This window comes from Podarcis cretensis (genome assembly GCF_951804945.1).
Source record: "Podarcis cretensis genome assembly, chromosome: Z".
NCBI classification, from domain to species: domain Eukaryota; kingdom Metazoa; phylum Chordata; class Lepidosauria; order Squamata; family Lacertidae; genus Podarcis; species Podarcis cretensis.
Window position 1 is genome coordinate 4,180,243 of NC_137184.1, and position 22,751 is coordinate 4,202,993.

Consider the following 22,751-nt stretch of genomic DNA (forward strand, 5'->3'; position numbering starts at 1 on the left):
AAAGCTCCTCGGTAGTGAAACAGTGTTCTTAGGAAAAACAAGGAAGCTCCTGTTTTGTTTTTACTGAGCAGGTAGCTCAGCTCTTCCTCTTCAGATTACTTCTGTGTGTTTCAAAAACGGCAGCTTAAAATGACAGGCATCCCACCACTTGTGCTAGTTCTTCTGTTAACAGCCATGATCTCATCTGACATATTGTACCATACTATCATTGTCACCATCATATATACCTAATTCCTTAAAAATCAGCGCTGGCACACCACAGGGATGTGTGCTAAGTCCCTACCTGAATTCATTGTATACATACTGCATGCATACCTGTCTACTGCAATTATTAAGTTTGCAGATGACACCACCATAATGGGTTTAATAACAGGTGGAGACGAATCAGCGTATAGAGGGGAGGTCCAAAAAATATCTACATGGTGCCTAGGGAACAACTTGCACCTTAATATCAGCAAGACAAAGGAGATGGTGTTGGACTTTTGGAGGAAGAGAGGAGAACTAGCCCTGCTGTACATCGGGAAGGGCTGTGTGGAGAGAGTCCCTGCAAATACTCACAGCACTCAGGACCCGGTCCCTGCAAATACTCACAGCACTCAGGACCCGGTCCCTGCAAATACTCACAGCACTCAGGGCCTGGTCCCAAGCGGGAGGAGGACTACCCATTTTTCCTGATCCATGCATAATTAACCGCTTTCCTCCTAAGCTATAAAAGCACAATCTTTCTGACACAGGGGAACAAGTCTTCTTGTTTTGGTTGCCCATGTGCCTTCCCCAGCTTTACAATATCCCTTTTCAGATTCAGTGTACTTCTTCCTGCTCTGAAAATCCAAAGGTCAGTCAGTCACTGTCCGTATGGAAGGTTCTTCACGAAGAGGGCTGGCAAGGGCATTCCAGTGGTTCGTTCACTTCACTGGGCAGCCTCACACAGCTGCCACCAGCTTCTGATAACGGAGGCACATTTTTATAATGGATGTGGCATCAGAAAATAAGGCAATGGGGGCAAACAAAGAGAGAAAGACGCTCAGCTGGCCCTTCACTGAAACACAAAGTCTTACACCACATTGACTGATTCTCCAGCAAGCTGGAGGGCTGCACAGTCATTAGGGCAAATTTTGAATGATGTTCACTGTTTTGGTTCCTATATTGTTTCAGGAAGTGCGAATTAGGTCAGTTTGCTTTTAAACGCAAACAGAATACATTTTCTCCCTTATCCCTCACCATCAGACACAAATGGCCCTTCCATGCCTTTAGCTACAGTCTCTTCTCTCCCCCAGCCCCTGCATAAAAATCCTACTGCTTAGTCAGGATGGGGGAAGAGTGCCTATGAAATGTGGTTCTGATAAGTCTGAAACATTGATGTCTTGAAGTGGCTGCCTCTAATAATCCCACTAATTTCCTGAATCCTTTCAGTCTCTTTCTCTGTGTGAATGTTTATTAATGGGAAGATCTCGTACAAAAACCTGCAGAACAGTAGGAAATGGCAGAGTGCTGGAGTCTCTCTCTCCTATGTCATATTTGTTTATGTGAACCAGCTGCAACACAAAGTCATATAGACAAGGTTACAAGGACAGCTCCTGTCTGGGGGTTTTTCCTAGCTGGGGATTTGTATCCTGATTTTTTGTATCCCAGCATATTCCAAAGTATTGTAAAAGCTGGATTCTGCAATATGCAATTAGTTATGCAAGATCAGCAAGCAAATAAAAATATGTTTGCAAAAACCATCTTTTGTTTCTTTATATAGAGTATTAAAATAAGAGCCCTACAGGGTCTGCCTGAAGGCCCATCTACAATGATACCTCGGGTTAAGAACTTAATTCATTCTGGAGGTCCATTCTTAACTGGAAACTGTTCTTAACCTGAGATATCACTTTAGCTAATGGGGCCTCCCGCTGCCACCATGCGATTTCTGTTCTCATCCTGAAGCAAAGTTTGTAACCCGAGGTACTATTTCTGGGTTAGCGGAGTCTGTAACCTGAAGTGTCTGTAACCTGAAGCATCTGTGACCCAAGGTACCACTGTAGTCCAACATCTTGCCCTCACAGTGGCCAACCAGGTGTCTCTGAGAGGCCCACAAGCAGAACCTGAGTGCAAGAGAGCACTCTCATCTTGTGATTCCTACCACCTGGTATTTAGAGGCATATTGTAGCTAGTAGCCATTGATAATGTGAGCACTGCTTGAGGTAGTGAAGAAAAACTCCCAGGGCCATTATAAATTATAATCTTGTGCAAAGGGGATTAGAGAACCTCATGGGCACCCTGGTAGATCTCTGTGGGTCCTTTGGTTCCTGTAGGCACCACATTGAGGATTCCAGCACTGCAGTAATCCAGCCTGGGTGCTATTGGGGCATGGATTACTATTGGTTGGTTGGTATTTGTCTATCTCGGGGGACAATGGAGGAGTGCGCCTTTGGGGGTAAAGTCAAACTGCTGGACGGTTACAATGCCTGCTGTGGCTGTAGAGACCGATACAGGAGAGACATGTTTTGTTGCAGCTGGGGCAGATGAAGGTGTCAGGTTGTGCTACTGCAGGTGCAGGGGCTTCTTCTCTCTGTGCTCCTCCCAGTGGTCATTCCTCCTCTGCTCACTCTGGCATTTTTGTACTGCTTTATATTTTTAAGGGAAAAAATCTCAAAGTGGTTTATAATGCATTAAAATATCAAATAAAAAAAATCTGGAATAAAACATTACTGAAGAAAGTCAAATATAAAGTATACACTGAAAGCAACGTAATGAGTAGGAAACTAAAATCTTATCTTAAAGATTTCAAAATAAAACAATACAAAGAAGGTCAACTACAGAATGCACATTTAACACAGCAAAGTTAACAAAAAAGATCTTAAATGTTTCAAAAGAAAAAATGACTAAAGAAAACCAAATATAAAATGCATATTTAAAACAGCACAATTAACAAGAGAATAAAATATTTTCATAAGCACAGAATATGTCTGCTGCTGTTGTTGCCAATCCCGTCAGTGGTGGTTCGTGGTAGGTGGTGGCTATGAAAGCTCAGGCTCAAAGACCTGGTTTTGCACTAAGGGACATCCAGGATAGTCTCTGGCCCCTTCAGCAGCCTCTGCCTTTGTAGCTGGAGTCAGTCAGGCCCTGCCCCCCTCCCCAGGCCAGGTGGAAAGGCCAGCAAGGCAGGGAGCCGGTCTTCCAGGAAAATAAGAAAAATAAGTAAAGCAAGGCCACCACTTATTGAAGTCCCCACTTCTCAGTGGAACAGAAGATGACTATTATGAAGAAAATCATCACTGATTAGCTCTGAACAGGAAGTAATAAAAAGGAGCAGAAGCCGCAAGGAGGAAGTTTTTAACTAAATGCACAGTAGCCCTTAAAAGCTACAGCACTGGTTTGTCTGTTCATGCTGGACAGACTGGTGCTGCAATTGCCTTCTGCTGTGAAAGAAAAAATAAAGAAAAGGTTACAGAACTTCTAGCTAGCAATATGGCGCTGTAATACTCTCTCTTATTTGCTCATAACTGGTTTAACCATTGACTTGTCTGGACTTCAAAGATGATTTGCAATCAATTAAGAATCTCCTACTCTCATACCTGCATCGTCCCATCCTTTGACACACATTAAATTAGCAGCAGAGAGAGAGAGAGAGAGAGAGATGGCGTCAAATAGTTTTATTGACAGTACGCTTAAGGAAATTGTGGCACAGACCAGGTGTCTCAAACAGATGCAAGATAAACAAACTGAGGTGGGTCTTAAAATTACAGCCTTAGATTTTTTTAAAAAAAATGATATTAAGTGTGAGATAACCACTTTCAAAACCGAAATCTCAGATTTAACAGCAACATGCAGTTGAGTGGAGTCCTGTGAAAAATACTTAACTTTACAAGAAGCCTGGGCAGAAGCCAATTACAAAATTCTGGACAACAGAGTAACATTTCTGGAAAGTTAATCTCTTAGATGCAACCCGCATATAGATGGCATTGGCAATATTCCAACCCAAGGCAATCTGGTAGAGGTCATGGCGGATTTCCTCAGAAAATTGCTACAGCTGAGAGCAAATATTCCACTGGAAATAAATCATGCCCCCAGAATTTCAATTTGCCAAAGGAAAAACTATAGATCCTTCAGATTTGCTTATAATTAAATTTATTCATATTGAGTTAAGAGATATTATTTTAAAAACAGCACATGAATGGTCAGTGAACATATCATTAATCTGGGAGAAAAATAAAATCTCAATTTTTCCAGACTACATGCATCCAACAATAATTCCCCCCACTTGAGCATGCCTTGAATATAAAACTCCACAACTTGAATGGAAAACATTGAGATCAAGACACATCACAATTCAAAATCCTCCTGAAACAATTAAATCAGTCAGGAAAATATGGAATATGGTGGCTAATAAAAACAAATTTGATAATTTTTCCCCCACAATAAACTGACCCTATGGGGAAATCCAACTATAAAAATTGGGGCGGGCGGTATTGTGGAAAAATTGGATGGATGTGAGTATATTATCTTTAGATCAATTAATAGATGAGAACGACCTTTTTTAAAAAAATTAAATAACTTGCCTTACCTTAAAAGAAAGGTATCACTTAACGGGAATGTCACAATGGCAATGTCTACAATTGCAACGTATGCTAACATCTTTATTTGGACCAGCAGCTTTTACAGCATCTAAGATGCTGGAGATCTGATTGAATCCTTAGAGACTAAAAAAACCCAGCTGTTACTTTTTATAGATATTTAATGTCTATTAATCAATTGGATGTACACACATTGAGAAATGAATGGAATAAAGATTTAATGTGAAAATATACTAGCCTCTATTTTCAGTGTGTCGCTAGATTATAAACTATGACTCATACAACAAAAAAGTATTGGACTCCATCACAATTGCATAAACATGTTTTATCAAGAACAACATGCTGTTGGAGATGCAATAAGGACAAAGCATTTTAGAAACATATGTTTATACAGTGCTCAATGTTAGCAAATTTTTTTGAAAAAAATACTACGATGTATTAAAAACTGTTGTGGGGAAAGAGTTACAAATTTCAGAAGATAACATCATCTTAAAACAATATTCCTAATACAGTGGTACCTCGGGTTACATACGCTTCAGGTTACATACGCTTCAGGTTACAGACTCCGCTAACACCCAGAAATAGTACCTCAGGTTAAGAACTTTGCTTCAGGAGAAGAACAGAAATCGTGCTCCGGCGGCGCGGCAGCAGGAGGAGGCCCCATTAGCTAAAGTGGTACCTCAGGTTAAGAACTGTTTCAGGTTAAGAATGGACCTCCAGAATGAATTAAGTTCTTAACCCAAGGTACCACTGTACATGGGACTTAACAAATGATCAACATAAATGGATTCTCCAGGACCTTACATCTACTAAAAGATTAATATTGATACATTGGAAAGACAAAAATATGGCTTCCTTTGATCAATGGACAGACAACCTAACAACTCTTGCAACCTATGAGCAGATCACCTTCAGATGAAGATTATCTATGGACAGATTTAATGATATTTGGAAAGTGTTTATCAAAACCGTAGTGACTCATGAATCGATATATACACAAGGCATACAATAAGTCAATCTATGTATGTATATATTGTATATTTTTGTAATTCTAATCACATTTTAATGACACTTCATTAGTGCTGTTGTGATGATTAGTGCTTTTTTCTTCCTCTTCCTCCCCCATTTTACTGTCTCTATTTTCTTCTTTATAATTTATTCTAATCTGTAAAAATTTCAATATCAATATTTTTTTTAAAAAAAAAAAACAACTGTGGGAACACTTGGTATAATCTGGCAGCAGATGTTTTTTGTCTTCTTAGAAAGAAGGGAGTTGTGTGCAAAGGGCACCAGTGTGAAAAAGTCTATCTGCTAATATTCTGGTCTCCTTTGGAAGGTGTTGAATAATGAAGGGGTGGTCTCTCTTTCTCTCCCTTCTCCCCTCAGGGACCAGAAGGAAAACCAGGCCAACAAGGGGAGAAGGGGAAAACCGGACTAAAGGTATGGTTGCCTCTGTTCTTCCTGCTCCCGTTGATGCTCTATGAAAGGCCCATAGCTCAATGATAGAGCAGAAGGTCCCAGGCTCAGTCCCCAGTATCTCCAGGTAGGGCTAGGAAAATCTCCCTGTGTGAAACCCTAGACAACCCCTGCTAGTCAGTGTGGACAATACTGAGGTGGATGGACAAATAGTCCGACTCAGCATGAGAGCTTCCTCAGTTCCTGTGGTGTTCCTGATCTCCCATTCCTGCTTACATTTTGGCATAGTTCTCGCTGAGATGGCAAACCTCGTCTCCCCCAAAATAGAAAAGAGGCGCAGCTCAGTGGCAGAGCATCTGGTTTGCATGCAGAAAGGTCCCAGTTTCAGTCGCTGTCATTGTCGAGTAGGGCTAAGAATGTCTCCTGCCTCAGACCCTGGACAGCTGCTGCCAGTAAGTGTAGACCATATTGACCTAGATCAAGAATTGGAGACTGCTAGCCCTCCAGTGGATGCTGAACTGCTGTTCATCATCACTGACCATTGCCCATTCTGGCTGGGGCTGCTGCGAGTTGGAGTCCAGCAGCATCTGGGTGGTCACAGGCTCACCATTCCTAATCCAGATGATTTAGGATAACTCACTTTCCTATATTCCTAAAACGAGTATGGGATTAAATCTTGGCCAGCCTTCTTGACATGCTAGGCTCCGCCCCCCCTTTTCTTTGTTTTTGTTTTGTGGAAATATTCTGTATTTTGTTTGTCTGGCAGAGAACTCAGATTTTTGAGCCCCCTCTGTAGTTCAGAGTGGTACAGCCCAGACCATGAGCATTAGGTCTTTTGTTTCCCGTCACTGACACTTACACTTTCTTTAGGGCAGCAAAGGTCACCAGGGGCAACTTGGAGAGTCTGGCCCACCAGGAAAGATGGGTTTGAGGGGGACTCAAGGTCCCAAAGGATCCAGAGGAACCCTGGGAGCAATGGTGAGAACAGTGTTGGCTCATTACATGTAATCCTGTGGCAGTTTTCCCTACCACATCAGGGGGGCAAAAATGGGAGTGTAAGCTTACAGGATGAAAGCAGCATTGTGGAGGTTGGGAATGCGTGTGGACGGATGCCAAAGGCCTCTAAGAGCTGTGCAGAAGAGGAAAGTACAGCAAGCATCGCTTCCATGATGATACACAAAACTCTAGATTTAATGGCTCAAAATAGCACAAAATGCTGGGTGAGTGGGGTTTTGAGGCGATATCAGACTTTGAGATTCATGGTTAATGCTCCCCTTTCAGGGTTTCAGCCTTCTTTTTAGGGTTAGTGGGGAAAGGGGTAAAATCCCAGGCACAGAGGCTATTTTTCTGCTTGGCTTGACATCTTCTGCTGTTTCCTCCACCCTTGGCCCACTTGGCTCTCCCATTGGTTTCCTGACTTTAACCTATGAATCAGTGCCCCGAACCTTCTCCTGAGCTCTTTTTTCTTGGACCTTTCAGACTAAATGTAAGGGAATAAGTTTAGGATCAGTTTCTAGAGCGCATGCATTGTATGCGAAAGATTCCAGGTTCAGAATCTCCCCCTTTAGGTGGGGCCGAGAAGACCCCATTTTAAAATCTTAGAGCAGGGGTCGCAATGTGGTGGACTCCAGATATCGCTGGACTACAACCATTATCCATGGCCTTTGACCGTGCTAGCTGAGGCTGACGGGACTTGTAGTCCAAAAAGGGCACCATGTTGACTACTCTGACAAATTCCAGTCAGTGGATCCCAAACTGAGCTACATGGGATAAGGCAGCTTCATGTTTTCATCCTAGTGTCATTGTCAATGGTGACAAAGGGTTACTCAGAAAAGGAAGTAGGATTTCAGCCTGGGACATAATGGGAGAAATATGACATAGTGCTTAGTTTTTTATTTATTATTGTTATTATTTCTATACTGCCATTCATCCAAGGATCACAGGGCTGTTTACATTATAAAAAATACAAATCTACATAACATAGTAACAAAACAATAATCCCTCCCCACAGTCTAAAATGCCATATATTGTTTAATCAGCTTAAGGCCTGGTTATAGAATTATAGAATCTTAGAGCTGGAAGGGACTCAAGGGTCATCTAGTCCAACCCTTGCAGTGCAGGAATCTCAGCTAAAGCATCCATGACAGACAGCCATCCAACCTCTGCTTAAAAACCTCCAAGGAAGGAGAGCTCACCACCTCTTGTGGGAGTCTGTTCCACTGCCGAACAGCTCTTACTGTCAGAAAGTTTTTCCTGATGTTTAGTCGGAATCTCCTTTCTTGTAACTTGAAGCCATTGCAATAATGTCCATTGTCCTACCTTGCAGAGCAGGAGAAAACAAGCATGCTCCATCTTCCATGCTCCTTCAAGCACTCCTCATAAGACTTAGTTTCCAGGCCCTTGATCATCTTGGTTGCCCTCCTCTGCACACGTTCCAACTTGTCAACATCCTTCTTAAATTATGGTGCCCAGAATTGGACACAGTACACCTGGAATGGTCTGACCAAGGCAGAATAGAGTGGTACTATAACTTCCCTTGATCTGGACACAATACTTCTGTTGGTGCAGTGTGGAATAGCATTAGCCTTTTTTTTTGCTGCTGCATCACACTGTTGACTCATGTTAAGCTTGTGGTCCACCAAGACACCTAGATCCTTTTCACATGTCCCGCTGGTAAGCCAGGTGTCCCCCATATTATATTTGTGCATCTGGTTCTTCCTACCTCAGTACAGAACCTTTGTGTATTTTATTTTATTTTAAAACTGTTGCTTTTAGCTATATTCTGGTAATTTTATTGTCTTCCATTTTATACTGTTCTTTTGCTATTTTTAATTTCTTTTTTTTTTACTGTTTAAATATATTTAATATTTAATGCCATTTTACATAAATGACTTAGAAATGTATTTCTTTTTGATTAAATGCTCTCTTTCTCTCTATATATGGTGCCTACCTCAAGATGTTCCTAGGCACAAATCTCATTATCCCTGACCATTTGCCATGTTGGGGCTGGGGTTGATGGGAGTTGAAGTCCAAGCCAATCCATACATTCTCTCTCACAAGTTACTTGGAGATATTTGACAGGGAAAGATTTGGGGCAGATGGAAAGAACAGGAGATTGGGAGGGAGGGTGAGTCCTCATCACAAAGCAAGTACTGAAAGCCACAGAGACTGATGAATTCGCCCAACGAAAGAATGTAAAGAGAGAATAAGAGGAAACCAGGGACAGGTGCCCAGGCGTAGAGGAAAAGCTTTGCCCATTGGAAACACCAGACGAGTGACTGGGCCAGCAGGAAAACCAGGGCAGGAGCAGAGGTTACCTTTCCTTGTTCCCACAGGGTTCTCCAGGTCGGATGGGGGCTCCAGGGCATCCTGGCTTAAAGGGCTATCAGGTAAGCCATTACTCTAGACTGTCTGTGTGTCCTTTTCCCAGCCATACTCCAGAGTGTGAAATTTCACAATGTGAATTATTTCTGCAGCCAAGATAATTGTTATTGCTGCTGTCATTATCAGGACTTGTTTTATTTCCCGCACCTGCACCATAAGGTCTCAGGGTGGGTCACAGCCATGTAGAACACAACATTAAAAACAGTTTAAAATGTATTCATTTATTTTCATTTATTTGATTCATATACCACCTTTAATCCAAAGATCCTGTGACTGTGTACAAATTAGGAAGATAATTTATGCATAATAATAATAATACACAGCATAATAATAACATAATCATAATAGCATCCCCCCTCGCCCATTTAACAGGCCATAATGGCCAAAGGCCTGGGTAAAAAGGAAAGCTTTCGCCTGGCGCCAAAAGCCATGCAATGATGGTGCCAACGTTAAGCCTCTCTTAACGTTGGGCTTCCTACCTTTCTCTTTCTTGGTGGGTGTGAGCAGGTGCCCAATTTCTCTGTCACCAGAGCCCCTCAAACCCCCCACCACCTTCCAGGTATCTGCAGGGAGGCTAGAGGAGAGGGAAGGTCACTGCCTGATCTAGACATGCACTTTCATTCTCTTGCAGGGGCACACAGGAGCACCAGGCCCAATTGGGCCACCTGGACCCAAAGGTGAAAAGGTAAATGGTTTTAGGTATGGTTTTTTGACCAAATCAGCGTTGGTTGCCTTGATATATTTATTAGGAGAGGGACAGAGAGAAGATGACCCTGGTGCTCTTATTTGACCATGATATTCTCCTGGACCACCTCTGTGGGATAGGGGCTGGAGGCACTGTGCTGCTTGGTTCTGTTTCTACCAGCAGGGTCAGTTTCAGAAAGTAACACTGGGTGACTGTGATTCACCCCCCTCACAGTTGATGGTAGGGCACCATCTTGTCCCCAATACTATTTAACATCCATGTAAAGGTGTTTGCAGCTGTTATTAGGAATTTGGAGTGTGGTGTCATCAGATGTCAAACTCCAACTCCCATGAGCCCTAGCCAGCATGGCCAATGGTCAGGGGGAGTGATGGGAGTTGTAGTTCAGCAGCATTTGGGGGAAAGGCACACCCCTATTTAAGATGTCACAAGCTCTTCATGGGAATAAAATTAGCAAAATCACGAAGATCTGAGAGATTTGCAGAAATTAATCCATTAGCAGGACTAGAAGGAATTTCCAGAGAGACATCACTAGCTCTCCTAAATGGGAGCAGAACCTTTTATTTCACACAAAATCCAAAAAGGTGCCTTTATATGATGAGGACATGAACTGCATTGGGTTTTCATTAAGTCCAAAATTATGCACACTGTTTGTGATTATGACCTGCAGTTTACTAATTCACCACTCGGGACATTCATTCCAAGATGTGAAATGCAATCTGCTATTATCTTACTCAGCAAGGCTGCATACAGCTCAATCCTTGACCATCTGTTAAGCATCTCAAATTGTTACTTTTTATTTTTTTAAGGCACTGCCATCTGTTTGCAATCCATACATTATTAGTTCAGATTGTGGTTGTGATGCTTAGCTCACCTATCTTCCAAGGGCGAGTTTGTAATACAGTGGTACCTGGGGTTACATACGCTTCAGGTTGCACACTCCGCTAACCCAGAAATAGTGCTTCAGGTTAAGAACTTTGCTTCAGGATGAGAACAGAAATCGTGCTCCGGTGGCGCTGCGGCAGTGGGAGGCCCCATTAGCTAAAGTGGTGCTTCAGGTTAAGAACAGTTTCAGGTTAAGAATGGACCTCTGGAACGAGTTAAGTACTTAACCCGAGGTACCACTGTACTAATTTGGATGGGGGGGCGTGTACAGTACATGTACAGATGATGTTCTGCCTGCCTTCCTCCTAATATTTATTATTGACAGAATAAAAATTGGGCTTGGCTGAAAGGGGGTTTGGAGGCCCTGCCAAACAGCTGAATGACAGGGCCTGTAAAGCACAACTCTTTACCAGTAACGATGGCACTTGCAAAGCCCCCTGAACAGAGCACCTGCACAGGGTGTTACAAGCAGCACCCATCAATTAGCTGCCCAGTGGTGCCTTTTGGCTCAGCTGGACCTGCACCTCACTATAAGGCAGGTGGGCGTGACATGGCTGACATGTCCCCCCCCCCCCCCGGGCCAAATGGATAGGCCTAGGTCTGATGGGATGCCTTGGTTCTGCAGCAGCTAAGATTTGCCATCTATAATTTTTGCCATCTTTGAAACATCCTTTCTTACAGAAACATCTCATGATTTTAGCATTGTGGTTGAAGTCTGGACGTTTGCACTTTACTGGTTGTAAAGGGAGTGGGGGGCTTGTTCTGGAGAAGGCCTTGTCTGTTGCTTGTCTTCGGGTGCTGCATAAATCTTGTCTGTTTTCTACTAGCCTGTGCTCCATGTTTATTCCGAGGATGACATGTTGTTCTTCAGAAATGTCGCCCCGGCAACTAACCACCCCCACCTGCAGCTGTCATGACTCAGCCATTATTCCACTGCTCCCTCTTTTTTTCCTCCTCCCCAACAACCAGGCCAAAGGCTTTTGTTTAGTCAGCTTAATGATAACCAGTTCAAGCTAGTGACTCCGGTTTTTTAATGACTTGCCATTCAGGACTGGGGGCGGTGTCAGGGGACAATACCAACTGCCTTTGGGTTTGTGTTTTTGCTCCAGACAGAACTGGTCACCTGAGTTGTTGGTATTTATAGTAATATCTTGCAACACTTCCCAGGAAGGGAAAGAGAGAGAATAGGTTTAATTTCAGAGCCTCGTCAGAAGTAAATGAGGGGCCTTTTTCAAACCTCCTCCAAGATTCGCAAAATATATGGTGTACATCTGCTGAATAGTCTTATACTGAATTACACCATTGGTCTATCTAGTTCAGTATTGTCTCCACACCAAATGGCAGCGGCTCTCCAGGATTGGAACCTGGGTGTCTCTCCTAGCCCTGCCTGGAGATGTTGGGGACTGAACATGGGGCCTTCTGCATGGGCCTTCCCTATAAAGCATGTATGTCCCTACATGCCTTTAAATGTGTCACACCTTTGGGAACCTGTATGCAATCAGGGGTCCCTTTTGCATGGGGCACCTGTGCTTGTAGGACTGTAAACCCGCAGGTACTCCTTTGCATAATGTCAAGGGAGCAGGGCCAGTAGGATTCAAGTGCTCCCTGCTCCCAGCACATTTAGCACACATATGGAGAAAATCTCCAGAGGACTGAGGTGGGCAGCTTGTCCGCTCCTGCTGACCTGACCTGTGTTTTGAGTTATACATTATATTTTTTTATCTTATCCTCAGGATAAGGGTGGGTCATGGTTCTCCCCACAATTATTTTTCTTTTTTCTTTTTAAATTTTTTACTCATTTTTCATTTTTGTTCATTACATACATCTCAAATTCACCACAATTATTTTTCCAGCAATTCTGCCAGGGTAGGTTAAGCTGGGAAAGAGTGATTGTCTCAAGAGCACTCAGTCAGTTTACATAGGTAAGGGAGGATTATTTTGAACCCAGGTGCTTTCTCAGCTGCACTACTCTGGTGCCCCCAAAATCATATTTCCTAGAGAGGAATGCACCCACAAGAGGTACTGGATGTCCCATGTGGATGTCTTTAGCAGAGGATTGGACAAATAAATGGAGTATGAGACTATCCATGGCTAGATTCAAGGGCTATTGCCTGCCTCCTCTGCCCAAAGGATTAGGCTTCTGCATGTCAGTTGCTGGGGATGACAAGTGGGAAGAGCGTTCATGCATTCAAGTCCTCATTGTGAGCTTCCAACAGGCATTTGGTTGGCCGCTGTGAGAACATGCGGAACTTGATGGGCCTTTGGCCTCATCCAGCAGGGCTCTTCTTACATTCTTGGTTAAATGGATATCATCAAAACCTGTGAGCAGCTGAGACACTTTATAAATGACAAGTGTTGTAGTTATTGTTGTGAGCTGCAAGAACAGAGCCTGTGAGTGTACAACTGTGCACATACAGACTGACCCATGCAAATCATTCTGTTACTTTAGAACTCATAAATTTCATTCAGTGTTAGAAACTGAGATATGAAAGTTAGGAGCTAAATGGCACCTTAAACCTAGGTTCTGGGTGCACGCTTTTTAATAACAAGAAAGCTGAAAATGAATGAGCTGTAGCTAAAATGTTATGTTCATTTTTCACATGGTCTAGTCCTCCCCCTGCCCACCCCCCTAATATTTTTAAGAGGGTCTCTTCTCACTAAGTGAGAATCTTCAGAGAGTAGCTGGAAGTGGGGAGGCAGAAAAAGGTATTCCTTTCATTCCACTCTGCAGTTTTAATCTGAAATCTTAGTCACACTACTGCACCCAGAGCTCAGAAACTGCTTGCACTCATGAAATCCCCTGTCACAAAATGCACCTAGAACAATAGGAGTTTTGAACACTGATCAGAACAAATGGAAAACTGGGTCTGTTGGGGGTGGGTGGGACACTTAGTGAGTTAATGTTGCCAAGGGAGTAGAATCTTTAATGGTACAGCAGAACTGGTGTCCTCAAAAGCAATTATTGACCAAATGAACTTAACAATGTTGGCATGGACTTCCATGGTGCATCACAGTCAATTATCCTTCTCCATTGAGTATAGTACATTTACAACTTCTCAAAGTGGCCTCAGAGAGCTTGGGGTTTTCCAGCTGGAAGATTTTTAAAAATTGCAAACAGATACTTCCCATCCCAGGAAGGCAGCCAAGAGTGAGGGAAGCCTCCCCTTGGTCCTGCATTTTCCATTTGTAGCCACACTTCTGTTTTCAGGGGCGGGGGGTTGTTTGTTTGTTTGTGTTTTACTCCCTTAACTTTTTTATTTTTAAGTTTTGCTTTAGCCAAATAGGAATCTAGCACAAAGGGTGTTGGGAGCTGGGAGGCTCAACTATGAGACACCCAAATAAAACCCTACCATGAATTAAGGCAAATAGATTCCTCCCTCCTCTCCCTCCCCTTCTCCCGTAACACACACACACACGGGGGGGGGGGAGGGAGAGAGAGAAAGACTTCTACTGCCTCCCTCAGTTATGTGATGAGTCTATTGTCGTTGTTTGCAAACATATGTACAGTGGTACCTTGGTTTACAAACTTAATCCGTTCCAGAGGTCTATTCTGAAACCAAAACCATTCTTAAACTGAGGTGCGCTTTCCCTAATGAGGCTTCCTGCTGCCGGTGCCCTTCCACCGTTTGGCTTCCATTCGTAAACCAAGGTAAAGTTCGCTAACCAAAACACTACTTCCGGTTTTGCGGAGTTCGTATACCGAATAGTTCGTAAACAGGGCTGTTCTTAAACTGAGGTACCACTGTAACTCAAAACAGGTGAGGGTATGCAGTTTCTCTTGTAAGGGGGCTGCCCCCCTTTTAATTGCTTAAAACCCCACCCATATATGCATGCAAAACATCCCATTCAGCACTTCCAGCTTTTGTGGCTGAGAGTGGCCACAGAGACCCTGCTTGCCAACCTGACACCAAAGGTCCTCAGATTGACAGGCGCAAGAGCAGAGAAGCACTGGCTCTCTCGACTCCAACTGCCAATAGTCTCAGCCAGCATTGCCAGTGGCCAGGGATGAGAGGAGTTGTACTTCAGTTATGCTTTTGGACTCTCAGCTTCCATTAACCCAAGTTGGCATGGCTAGCGATCAGGCATAATGGGAGTTGTTTGCTTCTCACTATGCAGCTTTAAAATCCTGCTTTGGTTTTCTCTTGGTATGTATCTAAGCTAGAGAGGGATGGCTCCTTTTTAGAACTATGTCAGAGGCAGTCTCTCTGCTGTCATCAAGCGTGAGCAAGACAGGGACTTCTTGGTAGTGGTGCCGAGGGTTTGGAATGCTGCCGCCCTTGCTAAGATTTATCTTGCGCCCTCCTGTTGCCTTCCACACAGAACATTTTTATTTGAACAGACTTTTGCTGTTCCGCTAGGTTGCAATTCTCGTGCCACTGCTCTTTGCAATTCAGCTGCTGCTTTTAGAGGCCATAATATTGTGGTTTTAAATATTTAATATATTATTGGGGTGTTCTCTTTTTTTGTAAGACACTGCTTGTAATTGTTGGTAGAAGAGAGGAATACAGATATTTAATAATAACTGGTTACTATTTGTTCTTACCAAGATTAGAACTTCCTAAGCTGTTCAACAGTGGAACTGCCTGTCTCGAGAAGCGGCAGTCTCTCCCTGACTGGGTGTATTTAAGCAAAGGCTGGATGACTGTCTCCCAGGGATGTTGCAGTTGCAAGATTCCTATACTCTCTCTCTTGTGTGTGTGTGTGTTGTGTGTGTACACGAGTGTGTTTAACTAGATGATCTCCAGAGTCCTTTCCAGTCCCTAAACTCTCAACTTCTACTCGCATTGTAAACCATGGTCTGTTTTAACACTAGTACTTATTGCTTGCAGGGTGAACAAGGTGATGATGGGAAGGTGGAGGGGCCTCCTGGACCGCCTGGAGACAGGGTAAGGAATCTGGACTGCCCAGTGCTAATCTATAATATGAGACACCCCTCAAAGTCAAGCTAAACCCTATGACTTAAGCTGGGTCTACACATCCAACAAACTGAGATGATAATGAGTGCTGTGATGCCATACATTCTGCACTGGGGGGGGGAGGGTCACACATGTCTCAGTTTGACGCATAGAATCATAGAATTCTAGAGTTGGAAGGGACCACGATGGCCATCTAGTCCAGCCCCCTGCAGTGCAGGAATCTTTTGCCCCACACGGGGCTCAAACCCACGACACTGAGATTAAGTGACTCAGGCTCTACCGACTGAGCTATCCAAGGTCCAAACAATGTAACCCGGCAGTATTCCACATGCTCATGGAAGCTGGAGGGCACAAGGACTGTTGCTCCCTGCATTTTTGTTGTTTATTTTAAAATACAGATATTCCCCCAAACTATTTCCATCCCATTTTTTCTATATTTGTAATGTTATAAACAAGCTGAGCTTGAATCCTGGCAAGATGGAGGCACTGTGGGTTAGTGGTTCCTGTGTTGAAATTGGTCAGTTGCCTACCCTGGATGGGGTTGCATGCCCCCTTGAAGGGGCAGGTTTGAAGTTTGGGGGTGCTTCTGCATCCAGCCCTGTCACTGAAGGCTCAGGTAACTCAGTGGCTAGTAGTGCCTTTTACCAACTGCAGATGGTTTGATAGCTACAGCCATTCCTGGACTGGGAAAGCCTTGCCACAGTACTTCAAGACTGCGTTACTGCACTGTGCTCTATGTGCGGCTTCCCTCACACTTGGTCCGAAAACTGCAGTTAGTGCAGAATGTTGTAGCATGGTTGCTGATGGGAGTGAGCCGCTGTCAGAAGAAGAAGAAGAGTTTGGATTTGATATCCCGCTTTATCACTCCCCTTCAGGAGTCTCAAAGCGGCTAAGCATCTCCTTTTCCCTTCCTCCCCCACAACAAACACTCTGTGAGGTGAGTGGGGCTGAGAGACTTCAGAGAAGTGTGACTGGCCCAAGGTCACCCAGCAGCTGCATGTGGAAGAGCGGAGATGCGAACCCGGTTCACCAGATTACGAGTCTACTGCACTTAACCACTACACCACACTGGCTCTCAGGTGTCAGCATATAGCAGCTGTGCTCAGAGGTCTGCACTGATTGGAAATCCTCCACAGAGCCAAGGTCAAGGTGCTACTATTAGCATATAAAGCCCTTAACTTGGGAGCAGTTTACTTGTGAGATCGCCCGAACAAGGAACCCACATATGCCCTCTTCAGTCAATGGAACTGGCACTTTCCCAAGTGCCACATAATACCCGCAACACATCCGTAAGAACTCAAATTGTTTAGTGCAGCTACACTGACACCTTGGAACTCCCTGCCTATGGATATGGGCAGGCCCTTTCACTGTGTTCGTTTCGGCATCTGCTGAAGACATTCTTATTTAGACAAGCCTACCCATATGCTTAGAAAGTTTGTAGGAATTTTCATTTGTTTTAGTATTTTAACTTTTGTATGTTTTAAGGTATGGTTGTTTTTCTTGATTTTACTGCCTTTTTGTAAACTGCTTTGAGGTGTTATTTTTTTTTACAATCAAGTAGTGTATACATTTTATGAAATAAGTCAATAAACAAACAATGGGTTGCATCCAACTTAGTTTGACATGGAATAGGCTCATTAGCAGCCATTTCTATCAGTTTAGATTGAGTCTTCTCTGAGTAGGACTAATATTAGATAGAAGCCAATAAAAATATAGAGAGCCTCCAACCAATGAAATATAAAAACAAAGAGTGAAGCAGACAGAAAGAAGTACTGTTTATTTATTCCTACATTTATATATCACCGTTTTTCCTCCACGGATCCCAAGGGAGAATAAACGGTTCTTTCCATCCCACCCCATTTGATCCTAAAAACAACCCTGTGAGGTAGGTTAGTCTGAGAGAGAGTAACTGACCCAAAGTCACCCAGTGACCTTCACAGCTGTATGGGAATTTGAACCCTAGTCTCCCTAGCCCTAGTCCAACACTCTAACAACTACACCACACTAAGCTGCTGGCCTCAAGACCAGAGTCAAAGGAAGATGAGCTGGTTCAGACCAGGGCTGTTGGGGACTGGAACCGTGTGCTGGATACAGAGCCTGAGGCTAGTAGTCAGGAGCCCACAGAACCTGCACCAGGCACCTCTCCAAAACCTTATCCCAGACCAAATTTACTTGAGTTGTCAGGCTCTGCCTATTCCACCCTACCTTATCCAACAACACTAGGAATGTGCCAGGCAAGAGGGCACAGAAAGGAAGAGAAGTGCTTGATTTCATCCTTACCCATCCTTACCCCACCACCACCACCACTTCACTCATATTGGAGAACACATAAGCATGCACATAAAAACTTTGCTTTTTATGGGGTCTGGGTTAAAGTCAGATCCAGCAGAATTAATTTGAGTTTTGAAAAGCACATAATGCTGAAAGAGGAAGTGGGAGTGTCACTCTTCCAACTTCTTCTCCAGCTCTATATACTTTTCAAGGTAGAAAAGAGTAACTACTCTCACAACCTCATGAAGAAGCAGGTGGTGAGTGGGGGACTTTTAGGTGTGACCCCCACACTGGCAATCCCTGCCTTAAGTATTCACATTCTACAGGTGAGGGTGATGAAGCTTAGGAAGTGTGACTAGAGGGACTCTTAATGAGGGTTTATTCACCTCCAGCCTTTGTCAGAGCAAGTGGCTCACTCGGAGCTTTCCATGGTGCTGAAACTGCCAGCTTGCATTGCTGCCCCTTTGTGGGTACCCGCTACAAACAAATCAGAGCGGTAGCACAAAGGCCTTTTAACCTGCCTTGGGAAGGAGATAAGGGTTAGGCCAGGCATAGGCAAACTCAGCCCTCCAGATGTTTTGGGACTACAACTCCCATGATCCCTGACCACTGGTCCTGTTAGATGTTGGGAGTTGTAGTCCCAAAACATCTGGAGGGTCAAGTTTGCCTATACCTGGGTTAGGCTGATGGGCCTTCCCACGCCACATATTCCTATAACCAGAGGTTATCCACAAGAAGATCCTGCTTCTTCCTGGTGACAGCTGTAAGCTGTCTTCTGACATAGGTGGGAGATGAAGCAGGCACTTGGAGGACTGGGGTTGCTTTTAACACCTCTCTTGCATTTCATTTCCTAGGGCCCAGTTGGTGATAGAGGAGATCGTGGGAAGCCTGGAGATCCTGGTTATCCTGTGAGTCCTTCTCCAAATGCCTGGTTAGGAAATTAACCATCTTAGGAAAAGCTATCTCCTCTTTGTAAAATTCCATGACACTGAGCTAGGGGATATCCTGCCTTTTATATTGCAGTGTGTGTGTGATATGATTGACAGACTTGACCCCAGAGCTTTAGGGATGTGCAGGTTTAGATTGATCTTGGGGACTCAGGTAGACACAAGTTGTTGTAGGCAACAAGGGAAACAGCCTAAACAAAATGTTCATCCTCAGGTATTAAATTTTATATTCATAACTATAAAAAGTTTTTAAAATGAATATGTAAAGTTAGTAAGTTGATTTAAACATGGAAGAGCCAATGTAGTGCCCTCCAAATGATTTGGACTACAACTCTCATCAGCCCAGCCAGCAGGCCCAACAGTCAAGGGGGATGGGAGTCTGGAGTCCACAACATCTGGAGGATGCCATGTTGATGACATTCCACTCCTGGATTTATATCTTTATTTTTTATAAAATTCCTATATAACCATTTTAATACTTGACTTTTAATTGTTTAAATCACTCAGTTGCCTGCAGCTTACTTATTGTTCTGCTATTGTTTGTTTTATTGCTATCTTCCATTTCTGCTTTGCATAAATAAAATAAAAAAGGTCCTAAGAATTTTAGACGTTGGGAAACTAAAATACCTCCAGCTGGTGCCAGAACTACAATGTAGGCTAGACAAGCCTCTGTAGGCCTTTCACAAGACAAGAACCACCATTTAAAAATGCATTGCATTACATTTTTATTGCATTTAAATCAGGCACCTCCCTGAAGAAAGCTCAAAGAAACCTTCAACACAAATCCTGGTCCTTGCTTTTTTATCCTTGCAAGAAAATTGTGAATGGCCTAAGGTCAGCTCAGTAGGCTCCATGGCTGAGGCAGTGATTTGAAACAGAGTGTCCTTTACCACAGTTGGACATTGTCCCAGCCTTCCCCCTGTCCCCCCCGTCCCCCAGTTATTTTAAAATCCAAGTTCTCATCAGTCACAGCCAACGTGGCCAGTGGCCAGGGAACATAGGAACATAGGAAACTTCATTATACCAAGTCAGACCACTGGTCCATCTAGCACAGTGTTGCTATTCCACAACTGCTCCAGCTAGCAGGGGTTTTCCAGAGATTCAGACAGGAGACATTTGCAGCCCTGTCTGGAGTTACCAGGAATTGAACCTGGGACCTTTGCATGCAGCGCAGGTGCTGTAGCACTGAGTTTACAGCTCTTTGCCATCCCATCAGGGATGATGGGAGCTGTAGTACAAAGCATCTGGAAGGCACCAAGATGGGGAAATTGCTTCTGACCCTTCTCTTTCTTTCATTTCTGTGTCATGAGCATCATACATGTCCTAAATGGTTAGGATCTACGTCTGGGACAGTCAATGTTGTGCCTTCCATATGCTGCCAGACTACTCAGCTCCCAGCAGCTCCAACCAGCTGCAGACAATGTTTGATAACCTGCCACTTTCCTCAAGCATATAAACTTACAGAACTCACCGTGCTGCATGCCTTTGAAACCCAGCCTCTTCCTTCTCCCTCAGTCATAAAGGCATTTTCAGATCTGCCTTATACCAGGTCTCTCCCCACCCTACCAGGAGGTGCTGAGAATTGTACCCTGGGCCTTATGGATGCAAAGCTGATGTTCTGCCCAGGAGCTAAAGCCCTTCCTCTCCTCTTTTCCTCTGTTCTCATGTTCGTCTTTTCAGACAGTGAACCTCTTCCTTTTAATGCAATTACTTGTAAGGTCGTTAGCCACTGAGACACTTTATAAATGAGAAATGTTGTAGTTATTGTTGTGAGCTGCAAGAACAGAACCTGTGAGTCTGCATATACAGACTGACCCATGCAAATCATTCTGTTTCTTTAGAACTCATAAATTTCCTTCAGTGTTAGAAACTGAGATATGAAAGTTAGGAGCTAAATGGCACATTAAACCTAGGTTCTGGGTGCAACAACGGAATGTCTAGGCACACTTTTTAATAATAAGAATACAAAGCTGAAAATGAATGAGCTGCAGCTAACATGTTATGTTCATTTTTCACATGGTCTAGTCCTTCCCCTGCCCAACCCCCTAATATTCTTAAGAGGGTCTCTTCTCCAATCTTCAGAGAGTAGCTGGAAGTGAGAAGGCAGAAAAAGGTTTTCCTTTCCTTCCACTCTGCTGTTTGAATCTGAAATCTTACTTGCAGTACTGCACCCAGAGCTCAGAAACTGCCTGCGCTAATGAAATTCCCTATCGCAAAATGTGCCTAGAACAATGGAAGTTTTGAACACTGATTTCCCTCTATCTTTTGTGCCATTTGTGGAAGAGCCCCTGCCAAGGCCCACAACCCTGCAAGGGTGTGTGTGTGTGTGTGTGTGATGCCACTGCCAACGCCTGGAACCTTGCTGTTCCTCCTCCTTGTTATCCCTCCATCTGAGTGTGCAAGGACTGAGCAGAGGGAGGAGATGGAGCAGCATCCCCAACCTGCGTTAGGCTTCCCTTGTGGCAGTTATTTGAATTGGACACTGACCCATTGGGCAAATGAATGGGCCGCAGCTTTGGTGGCAAGGAAGTGGTGGGCCAACTTAGAGAGTGTTAACTGAGAGCATCTGGCTCAAAACAAGGAGGCCAAACAGGTGCTAATAAACCAGTCAAGCACGTTAAAGAGTTTTAATACTTAGCCACTAGGACACTCCCTCATTGAATTAGTCCAGAGGTGAGGAACATCAGGCCTGCTTTGTTTGATGAAGTGTTTAGGATTGCTCAGACTCACCACTCTGCCCCTGGGAGGAAAGAAGGATCTCGGATGACAGTTTAACTTGAATCTTCCTTCTCACTTCCTTTTAGGGCCAAGAGGGTATTGATGGAGAGAGAGGAAAACCTGGACAGCAAGGCTTACCCGTAAGAAGCTCCCCTCCGCCCACCTTCTGAAAGTTGTTCTGTGCATGGGCCAGGGTGTGCGTATGTGGAAGAGAGGGAGGGAAAACATGCAGAAATGGGAGATGGAACCAACATGCATGTCCTCAAGTCATTGGGTTGCCCTTCAATGCCACAAACCTATGCATGCTCTTGCTGCGTCTGTTGGGGATTACTGCCGAGTTAGCATGTTGAATCCTAATTGGAATCGAGCTTTGGTTTCCAAACCCTGCGAGAGGAGGTGCGGTACACTTCCAAACATTTGCAAAGAGGTCTTAGGTGCTTGCATGCTTTACTTTAAAGCCCACATTGGAAACTGCCTTAAGCTCAGTGAGGGCATTGATCCATGTATCTCAGCACTTACTACACTGTGTCTGGCAGCAGCTCTCTGAGGTTTCAGTAAGCCTTCCTTAGAGAGGTCAAGGATTGAACCTGGAACCTTGGTCATGCAAAACTATTCATCTACCACAGAGTCATGGCTCCTTGCCTTCCAGGGCAAACACAATCTTACCCACAAGATGTAAAAGCTAATTCCATATGGCTAGAACTATCCTACGCACAGTAATCTCTGTTCTTCGTGATTCGTGAAAGACATCTCTGCCAGAAGGGTATTTTCAAGCAGTTTCCCCACCCTGTCCCTTTTGTTCTCTTAGGGACATCCAGGACCACCTGGTCAACCAGGGCTGAAAGGATCCAAGGGCAATCCGGTAGGTTTGGAAAAACACCTCAATTTAGCCATGCATCCTGGCAGAGTTGCCCCACTTGCAGCAGACATATGGGGTAACCAGAGAGTTGTGAGG

At 44.0% G+C, this 22,751-nt stretch overlaps 1 protein-coding gene across 1 annotated transcript in view; it reads left to right on the forward strand.

Annotated features, from left to right (window-relative positions):
* COL27A1 (collagen type XXVII alpha 1 chain) overlaps positions 1 to 22,751 on the forward strand; it is a 256,481-nt gene that overhangs the window by 200,540 nt on the left and 33,190 nt on the right. Inside the window, exons 38-45 of the mRNA XM_079961848.1 lie at positions 5,943 to 5,996; positions 6,843 to 6,950; positions 9,308 to 9,361; positions 9,988 to 10,041; positions 15,774 to 15,830; positions 18,986 to 19,039; positions 21,883 to 21,936; positions 22,605 to 22,658. Coding sequence (XP_079817974.1) covers positions 5,943 to 5,996; positions 6,843 to 6,950; positions 9,308 to 9,361; positions 9,988 to 10,041; positions 15,774 to 15,830; positions 18,986 to 19,039; positions 21,883 to 21,936; positions 22,605 to 22,658 — 489 coding nt within the window. The remainder of the gene's footprint in view (positions 1 to 5,942; positions 5,997 to 6,842; positions 6,951 to 9,307; positions 9,362 to 9,987; positions 10,042 to 15,773; positions 15,831 to 18,985; positions 19,040 to 21,882; positions 21,937 to 22,604; positions 22,659 to 22,751) is intronic.